This window comes from Lepisma saccharinum, chromosome 7 (genome assembly GCF_977018435.1).
Source record: "Lepisma saccharinum chromosome 7, izLepSacc3.1, whole genome shotgun sequence".
In the NCBI taxonomy this organism is placed as follows: Eukaryota; Metazoa; Arthropoda; class Insecta; order Zygentoma; family Lepismatidae; genus Lepisma; species Lepisma saccharinum.
In genome coordinates, this window is record NC_139235.1 from 42,723,079 (window position 1) to 42,736,820 (window position 13,742).

At 37.2% G+C, this 13,742-nt stretch overlaps 1 protein-coding gene across 4 annotated transcripts in view; it reads right to left on the reverse strand.

The window, feature by feature from the left end:
- The window catches only part of LOC145989824 (iris-like), a 152,079-nt gene that overhangs the window by 32,795 nt on the left and 105,542 nt on the right, over positions 1-13,742 (reverse strand). The window contains exons 8-9 of one of the 4 annotated variants that reach the window (XM_083125199.1): positions 11,809-11,968; positions 6,430-6,542 (exon numbers count right to left, since the gene is read on the reverse strand). The exons of 1 other annotated variant lie outside the window; for it this stretch is intronic. In XM_083125199.1, coding sequence (XP_082981325.1) covers positions 11,826-11,968 — 143 coding nt within the window. In that variant the 3' untranslated portion in view covers positions 6,430-6,542; positions 11,809-11,825. Of the gene's footprint in view, positions 1-6,223; positions 6,543-11,808; positions 11,969-13,742 lie in introns of those variants that run through there. 2 more of the 4 variants (XM_083125208.1, XM_083125202.1) reach the window with 2 other exon arrangements.

The window sequence follows — 13,742 nt, forward strand, 5'->3', positions numbered from 1 at the left end:
CAAGTAGGTCAATAAATCGGTAAAAAGACAATAAATTATTCTTGCGGTCAAAAATTTTTGCTATCATAATGACTGATTGGTTGATTTAGTTTATTTTACATCACTTTTTTCTGTCCTTTTGGCTAATCGCAGGGATGAGGATGAATGGTGGTAAGATAAGATGGATGAAGGGACAGTCACAAACATATAGGGACAACCGACACAAGCCCCACATAAGATTATACTGACTGTAAGTCCGGACGCCAAAGCATAGCTTGTCTGTCAAACACAGTTGAGGATGCATTAATACGAGAAAGCAGATCTAATTCTTTTCTTAAATTCAGCTTCAATTTTTTTTTTTTTTTGGCCCTTTGGTAGGGGTTTTCATTAAATAAATATTTATTTTATTAATTACTAATTTCCAACTTTACCGAAGTAGGGGTCGAATAAATAAACATTAAGAAAAACTGAAAAAAGTTTTAGGAAAGTCCAGAAAAAGTCAAGAATTCTGGATGTGTTATTTTTGTAGACACCCTGTTATTGAACTAAAAACTACCCAAGATGGAACTTCTGAAACCATTTTAAATTACGGCAATTGCTGAATATTTGTTTGCCGTTACAGGTCATAATTCAAATGTTGAGAGAGTACTTTCATTACCATCAACACAACAGACTCATGAGAGAAATTATTTTTTCATGAAGTCTGTAAAATATTTGGTACTGGTCCCTATAATTTCAGTGTGTTTGACTGTCCACTCTAACATAAATATAGTTTGACTAAACCTGAAATTTTGATAAAAATTGTCTTCTCTGAGAAGTACCACTTAAATCATGTAGTAATAGGTGCATTGATTAGTATGATTGCAAGTTTTGAAATTTTGCATTTAAAAATTCATTAAGAATTCATTTTCTTCTTAAACTGAAAAGTGCCATTTTTCAACTACTTTCTAACATGTTCTATAGAAATAAGTATTTTTTGAGCATGTTTTGTGTCCTACATTTTGACTTAATGTCCTAAATTTTGGGACAGCATATCCTACATTTCCCTTACTAGAATGTATTTTAAAATCTCAATCCTTCTGACCTAATCTCTTTTGTATATATTCACGCTTTCCCATTTTAATAAACTTTTATCGTGGATTTTCATGCACACACATGTACCAAAGCCAACCCACACATTTTACACATTTTTGGTGCAAAATAATGTGTTTTTTTTTTCGGTGTCCAGAGAAAAGGTTATTTCATTTTTTTTGTTTCAGTTCATTTGTTAAAAATATTGTTAATATGAAAGAAGTCATTGCATGCTAGAATATCCATACACATAAAAATTTTCCGCAAGTCTTTACTGAATTCAACTGGTAGCTCGCATTGAAATGAAAGAAAAAAAAAATTCTATCATCTCTGAAAAATAATAATTATTGTTAATAGTGAAAATTGTCTATACATTTGACTCAGTATTATTTTATTTATGTATTTGTGTGATATATTATAAGATAAGTGTGGACTTTCCTTGAACAGTACTGTAACTAAGAGCTACACCATGTATTAAAAATTTGCCCCCTGATGGATTAACTTTGGCCCCCTAGTAACAATTCCTGGCTACGGGCCCGTGTGTGTTGAGTGTTCCCTTACATCCTCAGCTTTTGAATCAAGTAATGAATGAATCAATGAATTGTTGTTTTAAGTCAACATTATGCACAGAAAGGCTAATTGGGACTGGACCTACAGTTTAAAATGGGATCTGAACCACTATGCGCTTCCAACGGGTATCGAATCCGGCACCCCTTAACTACTCCACTGCGCCATCGGGGAGGCCCTTGGAGTCTTAAGTCAAGTAAGAATATTTTAGTCATTCGAAATTACAGTCATGTTATGTTAGTTATACAAGTTGTGCTAAGGGGCTGGACCCCATATAATGTGATGGGTGCAAACTAGTCTAAGTGTTACATGCACTGAAAACTGATTGCAGTGGTGGCATGTTCCTAGAACACCGTGTTGTATCGCTGTTACCATGCTAGTCAGCAATTTAGTCTAGGTGCATAATCCTGGGGAGATAGGAGGGGATTTCCCACTCACCAACAATCTTGTCCAAAAAAACTCACAAAAATTTCCAGGGGGACTGAACTACACTCATGTGCAAAACTTAAGAACAATGTGAAATTACATAGAAAACATGTTGAGAAACAGTGGTAAATGCATGTAGTGTTTCTGAGTACGAGTCCTTGACTGTGTGCCACAAGTGATTCCTGAAGTTACAGCTTGGTGGCACTGTATAAACCCGTTGCAGTCGGGTATGTGCCGAGTGCTGTTTCAACATGCCAGTAGTTGTGTTTGATACATCACAGGCAGCATACACACAGCAGTGTTGTTGGCCAGATTGTCAGTGCACATGTAGGAGAATGGTGCAGAAACACCATATGGATGATTTCATGTGTGGAAGAATCGTCGGATGACTGGAGAGGGCTCAGACGCAGATGGAAGTGTCGCGTGAACTGGATGTCCCCCCAGAGTGTCATCTCAAAGGTCTGGCGACGATTCCAACAGTGAAAATGTCACTGAGGTTTGACGGGAGGCCATTCAAAGAGTACCACAGTCCAAGAGGACCATTTCTTACACCTAACAGCCAGGTGCAATAGACACAGCACCGCCTCTGATCTCGGTAGAGATCTTGCGGCTGCTACAGGGACCACCGTTTCAAGGTTTACAGTGTACAGACGGTTAGCTGAGGGACACCTGTATGCCAGAAGACCAGCAAGGTGTGTTCCATTGAAACCAGTGCAAAGAAGAGCCCATTTGAATTGGTCCAAGGAACATCACACATGGACCCAGGAGCAATAGTCATGTCTTGTACACAAATGAATCCAGGTTCTGTCTTACCAGTGATTCACAACGTGTCTTCATCTGGAGAGAACCCGGAACACAGTTCCATCCAGCTAACATCACTGAACTGGACCATTACAGGGGTGGCGGAATCATGGTGTGGGGTAGGATCATCCTGGGGTCTCTCACGCAGGTCATGGACATAAGCTCACCTACATTAATGCAAAAGCAGACAAAAGCTCACCGGACATAAGCTCACCACAAATAATGCAATCATATTATAAAATAATAATTAATGCAATAAATACTACAATAATTTCTAACACACTTTTTTTTAAAAAATACACTATTGCAGCATAGCTTTGTCGAAATATTACATAATATACAATTTGCAATACACAGAATGGTCATACACAAATTGCAATAACAATAATTTGAATTACACAATTTGTACTTCGGAAATTAAAGCCTGATAGTATGACCAATAGCTCGCAAAAAGCTGTGGACATCTCTTTTATCGTCTCTTGATTTCTGTGCACAAAACCTAGGATTCTATGTTCTCTCTTCTGACGTATTGCAGGAAGAGTTCCTAATTGATGCTGCAGAATGATTGTTCTCGATACAGCTTCATCCTTCCTTATGTTGCTGAGAGCCAGGTGCAAGGTGAGGTCAGTGATTAGATTTCTCAACGCAAAGGACTGAGTGCAGCTGACATTCATCGAGAATTGTGTGTCATTTATGGACCAACAGTAATGAGTGAAGGAAAGGTAAGAAGACAATGGTGTCATTCAAATGTTTATGATGATGAGCGGAGCGGCAGGCCTAGTGTTCAGACGGACGACTTTGTGCAACATGTTGATGAGAAAGTGCAGGTTCACCATTACTAATCTAGGCAAGGAGTTTCCTGAACTGTCTGATAAAACATTGCACCGAATTGTAACTGACAATCTGGGTTATTGCAAACTGTGTGCGAGGTGGGTGCCAAAACTGTTGACAAACACTCACAAAGATGAAACAATGAAATCAGCACGTGATTTTTTGGCCCGCTGGGAGAAGGATTGAGATGACTTGTCTTCTCACACTGTGACTGGGGACGAAACCTGGATATCGTACATCACTGGTGAATCGAAGCAGCAATCCATGCAATGGTGTCAAATCACCCAGGCCATGACACCCACCAATTCAGATTTTAATGAAACTTGTTGTATTTGTTAATACTACCAAGGTATGAACACGTGCAAAATTCTTCTTCTGTAGAAAGTTTCAGAATTTTGCATGGGTCGGGTTGGTCATTGCCAAGGCCATGGTAGTGGCCTGGTGTGCTGATCACAACACCTCCAAAATGGCCGAGATCGAGAATGTGTAAGGCCCTATCCCCACATCCCCTAAATGTGTCATCACGGCACGGTGCTATATGCATGAAGAACTTTCTTTACCTTTAATGTAATTTATTTATTTATTTATTATTTTTTTTCACAAAACTGGTAAATTGATACTTACAATTGAAGTTGGATACTCATCCACTAATATTAATCAATATTTTGAACATTTAATTGCACAATTTTCAAGCATCAGTATTGGTGGGAATCGTTAAGAGTATCGGTTCAAAGTGGTATTGTTTCAGATCTATTTTCCACCATAATCTATTTCATTATTCATCCTCATCATTGTGATTAAAGTAGAGGTGTAGAAAAACAACATACAATGGACTGGCTAAGTGTGATGTCACCAGACATACAAACAAACTTTCACACTGCGAAACCTCTATGCTTTGGCATAGCAAACTCATCAGGAAGAGGTGACTTTCTTATAGTGACAGTAGTCAGGAAACAGAAAGATGTTGTGTCATACATCAATGTAAAGACTAGATTCTGGAGAATACCTGGATTATTTGCTCATTCCTCACGGATAAGGAGTTATTGAAAAAATCAGGTAGTTTTTCAAGAAACACTTCAAGAATTTGCTATATTGATATAGTCTTTACACCGATATATGATATTTTGTTTCCTAACTGCTGTCACAGTAACCAACTATAAACTTCTAAGATCAATTTTCACCATGCAAGATATCTTTATAAGTTTTAAAAGTATGAGCTAAAACTGCCAATATTCTGAGGGTTTCAATTTTTCATGGGTTTCCTAAAACAAACTACAGATTTTCTTAAGTTATTTCTTAATTAACCCCTAAGAAATTAGTAAAATATCTATATATTCACCAGAATCAGATCTTGGTAACACTTTACTATACCGGAGACGGATTTCTTCAAATTTACAGGAGAAAGTACTTACGCACATCATTTTCTGTAGCATTGTTGATGTTCGGGAATGTAGTTTTGATCCATTTTAATGCAAATGCATGTGATTTTCTACGAAAATCTATTTCCGACGCGCTATTGCTGCTGCCGCCATTTGCTTTCTGCACGAGAGCACAATACGCTCTCGTATTGTCCATATATGCTAAATTGAACGAAAGGAGTGCTAATGGAACCTAACCTAACCTAGTAGGCATACCTCGTCCCCGTGATGGTTCGTGAATTTTTGGGCTAATGTCAATGGTTTTTGGGGCTACCTGTGGATGGTTTGTGGGAAATAAGGAACAACAGTAAGTACTCAATGTAAGAAATAGACATTATTTTCGTTAGAAATTCATTATGTCACCTAAATAAATGTTCCGCAATGCAGAATAGTATGTTAGCAATGTAAAAAATTGTGAAATAAATCATTGATAGGTGTCTCCGGTATAGTAAAGTAGTACCCAGATCTTTACACTGATGCACGATACCCCTCACTATTTTGTTTTCTAACTGCTGCCACTGAAACTCAACTTATCCCTTTCCCATACATTTTGAATGCAAAAGAATAGTAGCAGGTTGAAAGTTTTGTTTGGAAACATACATCCGGGACATTGGCTGATAGTGACATCACCACTTAACCTGTTCATAACTAGAATGGAGATATATTACTTTGCAATGTAAGTATTGTTGGTGAACATCTATACATTAATATGTTGATCGATTGATGTGGTATATTTTACTTCACTTTTCTGCTACTTTTGGCTTATCATGAATACAAGTATAAGTGATGGTATGATAAGATTGATAAAGGGATATTTGCAAAAGAACAACCATGCTCAGGCCAGGATTCGAATCCAGGGCTCCTGGCATTGAAACACACTGTATAACCTCTCCATGTATACAAATGCATCTGATGTAAACTTCTATGGGAAGGAGCATGGGCAGTGTCTCTATGTGTAAATTAGATTAATTTGGGATGAATATTTTTAGACACAAATTTTTACTTTTAAGCTAAATCATCTAACCCACCACATACATATTTATTACTTCATAACTTATGAATTTTTACAACTGAGAAATATTTTTTTGTTTAAAATATTCTTCCCAGGAGAAATGTAAAGAACAACTGAATATAGAATAAATATTTATTTTTAAGTGCACTTTCTACATATTTATTTTATAATATATAGTTATTATACAAATAGAAAGTAGTAAAACTGGCAGTGCAATCAATAAGCAATACTCTTTCTGCCTCAAATTTGAAGAATTTGTACTGGCCTGTGTTGGGAATGTGCAATATCATTTCATATCTATGCTTGTGGTTCCTTAAGAGAACCAATAAAGAGAACAGCGTTGAGATCCTTATCATACAAGAAGAATAAAAATGGATGATCTGCAATGAAGTCCTTAGCTGGACCAGGCTGCATTAAAGCACATCTCGCCATCATTACTGGAAAGATAATTAAATTTGTGTCTAGAAATGAATATGCCAAAACATGCAAGAGTTAAAATATGCATTGAATACATGTTAGAAAATGAAGCAACAAATATAGAATGAGTTAACATGCTTCATGAAATGTACAGTGATATAAGACACCCCAAATATTTATTCACATATTTTTAATGATTTTGTTCCTCAGTATTTCGGAGACCATGGTGTCAGTTGTCCTAAGCAACCACAACCGTTGGGCCAACAGCAGTTTTTACATGGGCAAGTTTGGGTTTACATCGGGTCAACGGTTGTTGTCAACGTTTACCCAACCATGGAAAACAGTCAAAATCAGTTTTAAAAACTACTTTCTCCTGTTAAGAAAACTACCAACAGTATGCTGAAGTGTAAAATAAGTGACATGTAACATGTTTCTCTTCGAATATTTCAGTAACAGCATGTACTGGAAATCTAATATTTTGTTAATGAAAGTAGAAGCTATTCGTATCTTGCAGTCGCTCAACAGTCTTTGTCAGATGCCATGGATGAAAGATATTCCTGTGCTGGTAATTGCTTGTGGTTTGGCTTTTTAGCTGTAGCAGAACGAACATTCTTACAGATATTCTTGTGAAAGTGGTTCAAGATTTATGTATGTAAAATAAACAATGTTTTGTGCAGACTAATTTCATGAAAGATGGAAAATTAAGTAAACTCTACAAAATGTTTTGTGCTACCACTTGAAGGTACATTGAAAACTGATATCATATGAATGAGAAAGTGCTGCGTATTTTTTTATTTTACACAAATAATTTGTACTATTTATATTTGGCCTCACAATAAATTACATATCAGAACACAAACCTATCAATACTATAGTTTTCAGTACATTGGCCCAATGTAAAAACCAGACGTTGGGCCAATGTTGGAACCACAGCTAGTGGTATGTTCTTACGTTTGGCTAACTCTTTTCAGTACAGTTGGCCCAGCCGCTTCCCGTTACTTGGGGTGTGAATGGAAACATCTGGTTATAATGAATTTAGCTTCTTATCACAATATAACTTGGTAATGTAACACTGAAGTTTTCTTGCAACTTCTAAGAAGAGTTCCAACTTCACTTACCACTTAATTGTTAACAAAAAAATTGCTATCAAGGTTCAAGAGTGTGAAGGGAAGGCTTTCCAAATTCTTAATCGGAGCAATTGAAGTAGATATATTGTGTTATTGAAAAAAAAATATCAACTAGACGATATATCATCACAATATTATGGTAATATACACTCTGCGGCAAAAAAGAATCGCCCCCTAGTAATAAAGTGTAAAAATTTTCTTGCACTGTTGGAACCGTTTCACTAAGCATTTTCATCCTTTATGCCAATTTAGTTTCCTTCAAAATATCAAGTTTCTTTCTATTGTTTCAAGTAAGTTTACGGCAGTTTGGAGGCATCCATCTTTACTTTAAAACTATTCCATTGTTGGCACCTTTTAACAATGGATTTTCACACTTCATCGAAATTTATTCTCCTTCCGAATCTCAACTTTCTGCATTGTTTGAAGTACGTTGAAACTGGTTTGGGAGCATCCATCTTTGCTTGTTGAAAATCCATTGTTAAAAAGTGCCAAGAATGGTCAACCAAGACTCATTGTTGGAGAATAAGTAAAGATGGATGCCCCCAAACTGCCGTAAACATACTGGAAACAATTAGAAAGAAAGTTGATATTTTGAAGGAAACTAAACAATAGCGGAAGGCAATCAAGGACATAAAGCTTAACAATTTAATCAACTAACTGCTTTCTTTGTTGATTACTTCATTATTACCTTCATTATTAGAGTAAGTAAAATATCAGAAAATGTTAACATTATGTACAGTATGTACAATTGTCAAAATAATTACGTACTGCTTGAAAGAAAATATTAATTTTATCACTAGGGGGAGATTCTATTATGCTGTGGAGTGTATATCGTGTCAGTGATATGTTGTCACAATATTTGGTGATATATCATGATATTTTAGTGGTATATATTGTGCCAGCGACATATTGTCACAATATTTGGTGATATATATCATGGACATGATATATTGCTGATATCACGATATGGAAAAAAATATTGTATAGTCTGTGGTGATATTTTCTTGATATATCGCGATATCAAATTTCTGATATCGTCCATCCCTACTTACCATGTTTTACCCACGAGTACTTCAATTGTCACATTAGATGTTTAGATTTTTATACCTTGAACATGATGCTGCTTTCTGAACCACAGCAAAAACAAATTTTGTGAACATAATAATATTCTAAACTGACATTTTTTTTTTGCTCCATATCTACTATTAGATACAAAGTTTCATCTACAAGGGTTGGATAAAAAGTAATGGCAACACTGCTGTCCCGTGAAAGGGGCGAGTCACAGCGCCACAACTGTTTCGAGGTTGATAAAAGGAATGTCAGACGAGGAAGTATAGTGAGTGGGGTGCGATTGTATGTTATTCAGTCAAAAGCAGCAGAGGACGAGAGTGCAAGCACCCTAACAATATGTTTAGGCAAGAAGAACAACGTCTCTTAGGCAGACGGTCAACGCAGCCTACTACTGCACCTTCTTGCAACACCACCTTCGTCTCGCATTAAGAAGGAAGCGACGGCACGTTCTGGCACGGTGTCCCATCATCCTGCTTGACAATGCAAAGTGTCACACTGCGAACACTGTGACGGCGCTCCTGCATAACTGGTAGTGGGAGGTACTGGAACATCCGCCGTATTCACCGGTATGAGACCGTGTGATTACGACCTTTTTGCCAAAATGAAGGAACCACTGGGCGGGAAGCACTACGACACGCGCGAAGCCATCATACGTGCTATAAACTGCGGGACATCGACAGAGATGGACCCGCTGACTGTGTAAGATGCCTTCCATACGTGTGGCAGAAGGTCGTAGAGATGGGGGGGGGGGGGGCGATTACATTGAAGGAATGTAACACGTGCTCCTCTGCCAATACAGTCAAGTAGCAATTATACCAGTGTTGCCATTACTTTTTATCCAACCCTTGTATATTTGTCAAACTTGGTGAGCCAAGAGACTGAGTCTCTGAGTGTCTGTCTGTCTATCTGTCTCTCTCATTACTATCAAGATGAAATAGTAAAGGTCATCCTGTTTCTGCAAGACAATGAATGCTTCGCGTCACAGATGCAATCCAGAATCTGGACCAGTTAGTCTACGAAATGCTTGATCGTCCACCCTATTGTCCTGATATAACCTGATCAGTCTATTACATGTTCACTACATTAAAAATACAATAACACCTTCTTAAACAAAACTATACTATCTTTTTCCAATGGTTAAAATTGTTGCAGGATCATCATAAGTGCATTGAACTTCAATGGGAGTATGCTGAATACATTGGAACCTCTACTTACCTACCTGCATTATTTCCAGTTAGACTGGAAACTTATTTTATTATTTTAAGTGACACGATGATTAGCTACTTGCAAAGAAACTTCTATGCCCAGTATGGTACTCAAATCTGGATCACACTATGTACTCCGCTACTGAAGTAGCATTCTCCATATGGCAATATTTAAAAGGACGAGTTAAGGGTTGAAATCCCTCTACAACTTCTGGTATGTTGGATTACTGCAAATTCAGAAACCAAAATCGGCAACTAATTTTCAAATACTTATTCAAAGCTTTACAAAAATACAAGGCTGAAAGAAACTTTCCTTCAGACAATCAGGCCAGACCCTTCCTGAAAATGGTTCGAAACCGGTTCAATTTTTGGAATCACAGCCCATCTTCAACCCCTCCACTTTCACTTCTGGCCATCCTCTTTCCAGTGTTGTTCCCAGTTCCAATTGAAAATTCTCTTAGAAATCCTTTCCGATCTTTAAATTCCTTGATTTCTTGGATAAAAATGTTTTAACCCCTTCCGCTCCCTGACAAAAGTTCGAGTCTGGAACCTCTGACTTTGTAGCACTTTAAGCTCACCCATAGTATGTACCTAAGTAAATTTATCTATATTTGGTCCCATAAAACGCATAATTGTATAGTGCATAGAGACTGTATATTTGTTTAAGTATAGGATAGAACAGCGGAAAGGTTTTCCTGTCTACGGTTATGATCCCCTATCATCATTTATTATACAGGGTGTATCATAAGTAATAGTGCAAACTGATACAGTAGAAAGTACAAAATAATAGAAGCAAAAAAGTCTTTGTAAACATGGTCCTACAAACGAGCCATTTTTGAGATAATTGTGAATGTGTGGTTACAAGCTGCCACTGACTTCATTGTTTGTAAACGTCGTCCTAGTTAGTAAAATGCATACAGATGCAAGGATGACACTTTGAACACCTCTTTTAACAGGTACGAGTGTACAGTAATTGTAACATACTAACGTTTGTTAAAGTAGTTGAATGTTCAATAAAAGCAATGAGATCGCCAATGACGTTTCTTACTGTATTATCATTTTACCAACTAGGATGACGTTTACAAACAATGAAGTCAGTGGTGGCTTGTCACCACACATTCGCAAATATCTCTAAAATTGCTCGTTTACAGACCCCTTGTTTACCGAGACTTTTTGCTTCTATTATCGTGTACTTTCAACTGTGTCAGTTTGCGCTATTACTTATGATACACCCTGTATATCTGCACTATCATGTACCAAGAATAAAGGTGAACAAGGAAGAGTAGAGGGTAGTGGAGAGTTCAAATATCTAGGAGGCATAATTGAGAGAAGTTGAAGAATAAATGAGAAGGTAAACAGAAGAGGACGAATGGGTGGTGGACTCGATTAAAGCATTTGAAGATTAATATGGAACAGGGATGTAACTATGAAATGCAAGAAGGTAATATACACCACATACTATGTGCCAATAATTACGTACAGAGCAGACACTTGGACAATGACAGAGAGACAAAGGAAAGATTCAGGCAGTGAAGATGAAATTTTTAAGGAGTAGAATTGGGAAGACTAGAAAGGATAGAATAAGGAGTCAGAATAAGGCCAAAGGGGAGACAAAGATGTCGGTGGAAAGAGCAGAGAGCGGAGAGTGTTAGGAGAAGAGGAAAAGGTTTGAACACCATGGAAAGAGAGGAGTGGAGGAAGACCAGAAATAAATGAAAAGGCTTGACTTCTATGTCGACCCAGCCAAAGGCAGGAAACGGCGAAGAATGATGATAATGCATGTGTGCAGAAAGGGCTACCTCAATTTGCACACACATACTTTGACTGTTCACATTGATCTGCAAATATTTATAACATTTACGTAAATATTTACTCTGACATACCTACAGTCTCTCCTTGTTTAGTTTGATTTGGGTGATTTCAAATGGCCAATGAACAGGGTAGCTCTTGTTTCCAAGTCATATATAAAAAAAATGAATGGGTGGTTAGCTTCAAATATCTTTGATTCTGCTGGCATTATTTCTAAGCAGTAGAACACACATTCTGAAAATATGAATGCACTATATAAGATGATTGTAAAAATTCTGTAATTTTCTGCACAGTAATTTTTCATAGGATCTATTCTTGAATTGAGTTCAAGCATTCAAGATTTTTCTCATACAAATGACACTAAGCAGTACTAATTGAACAAGACACAAAATGTTAGTTTGCAAAGCTGTTTAAAATCACCTTATGCTTAGATAGGCTAATCAGTATTGGACCTACAGTTTAAAGTGGGATCCGAAGAGCTTCACCTATGCTGGGGATCAAACTCGTGATTCCTTAAGGATATAATGTTACTTCTACACCATTGGGAAGTCCATTTGTGTGGTTGTAAATCAAGAAAGCATGAAAGTAAATTTGAGGTAAAGGTTGAGAAACATGTATCAACCTAATATTTTCAAATGGTAATTTTAATACCTTTGGAGAATGGTAGAGTTGGTTCAATTACTTTTAAACCAACTACAGTTTCTCATAACTACAGGATTATTTTTTTTTTTAAAAAAAAGGGTCTTGCAAAAGTAAGGCTAATTTATTCTACACCAGTCATGACCAGTAGCAAAGATATAGTACTGCTTGCACTAATAAAATATTTTTAATGCACTTTATGTTGATTGCCTTATTTAGTTTCTATCGCACTCAATTTCATGAAATTTTATAGCCGCAAACTCCCTCAGCAAGCCATTGGCAAGCACCAGATCCCCAACTTGTGGCCGCCTACACTCTACACAAGAAAGAAATGCTCCCAGAGGCTTCTGCCTAGCTTAGAAAGATGACACCACTAGCAGAAAGCACAATCTCCAAGATTAACATTTGCTTCCTTAAAAAAAAAAAAAAAAAAAAACAACCGAATTATTGAAATAAATTATTATAACTGTTCCAAATTCCATGTAGACAAACATCGAAGCATTACTTTAAGTTTAACGATTTGTAAAACATGTCAATAATGTCGACTTTCAGGGTTAAGACAAATGTCCCCAGCACTGGAATTTGCACAACTCCAGAACAGCTGGCTGTTGTCTGCCTCACCCATCTCAAATTACACTGCCAGTGTTGACAACAACCAAATAATGGGTTGTATAATTTACTTTAACCCCCCCACCTCCTTTTCAGAGTACTGCACTGCTTGCCTTCTTATTCAGATCATGACATACGACGGGCATCTGGAAAGTAGTACCTGTTCGTGTTGTGTGGAGCGATAGCGACGCAAATAGCAGCTGCTCAAGGTCAAACGACTTCAGTTGGCTGTCTGCTCAGTGTGTGCGAAGTTTAGTAGCGCTGTCATTGTAGTTATTGTTTCTGTCTGTGAGTGTTTACAATGTTCAAACGAATTTGATACTCAGCTTCTTGTGAAGTTAGGGCTGTGATCAAATTTCTCAATGCCAGGAATGTGCGACCATGTGATATTCACCGTCAATTAAAGGAGGTTTATGAAGACAATGTTATTGATTAGTTGTCTGTTTGGCGCTGGTGTCGAAACTTTAACTTGGAGACAGGCACATATCCAGAGGGGGGGCTTAGCAGGCTTGAGCCCCCCCCGAAAGTTTTAGGTTTACACTAGATAAAATGAGTTTTTTTTTGTTTCTTGTGGTGTGAAATAAAATAATGTGACAATAATTTAAGGAGAGAAATAATTATCGAGGCAAGACTGAGAATGTTCCGTAACCCTGTTATTGATAATAGCACGTATCCAAGATGGGGCACAGGGGGCTCGACCCTCTCCCCAGGAAATTTTTCAGTTAACGTTAGATAAAATTAGGTTTTTGGCTTCTTGAAT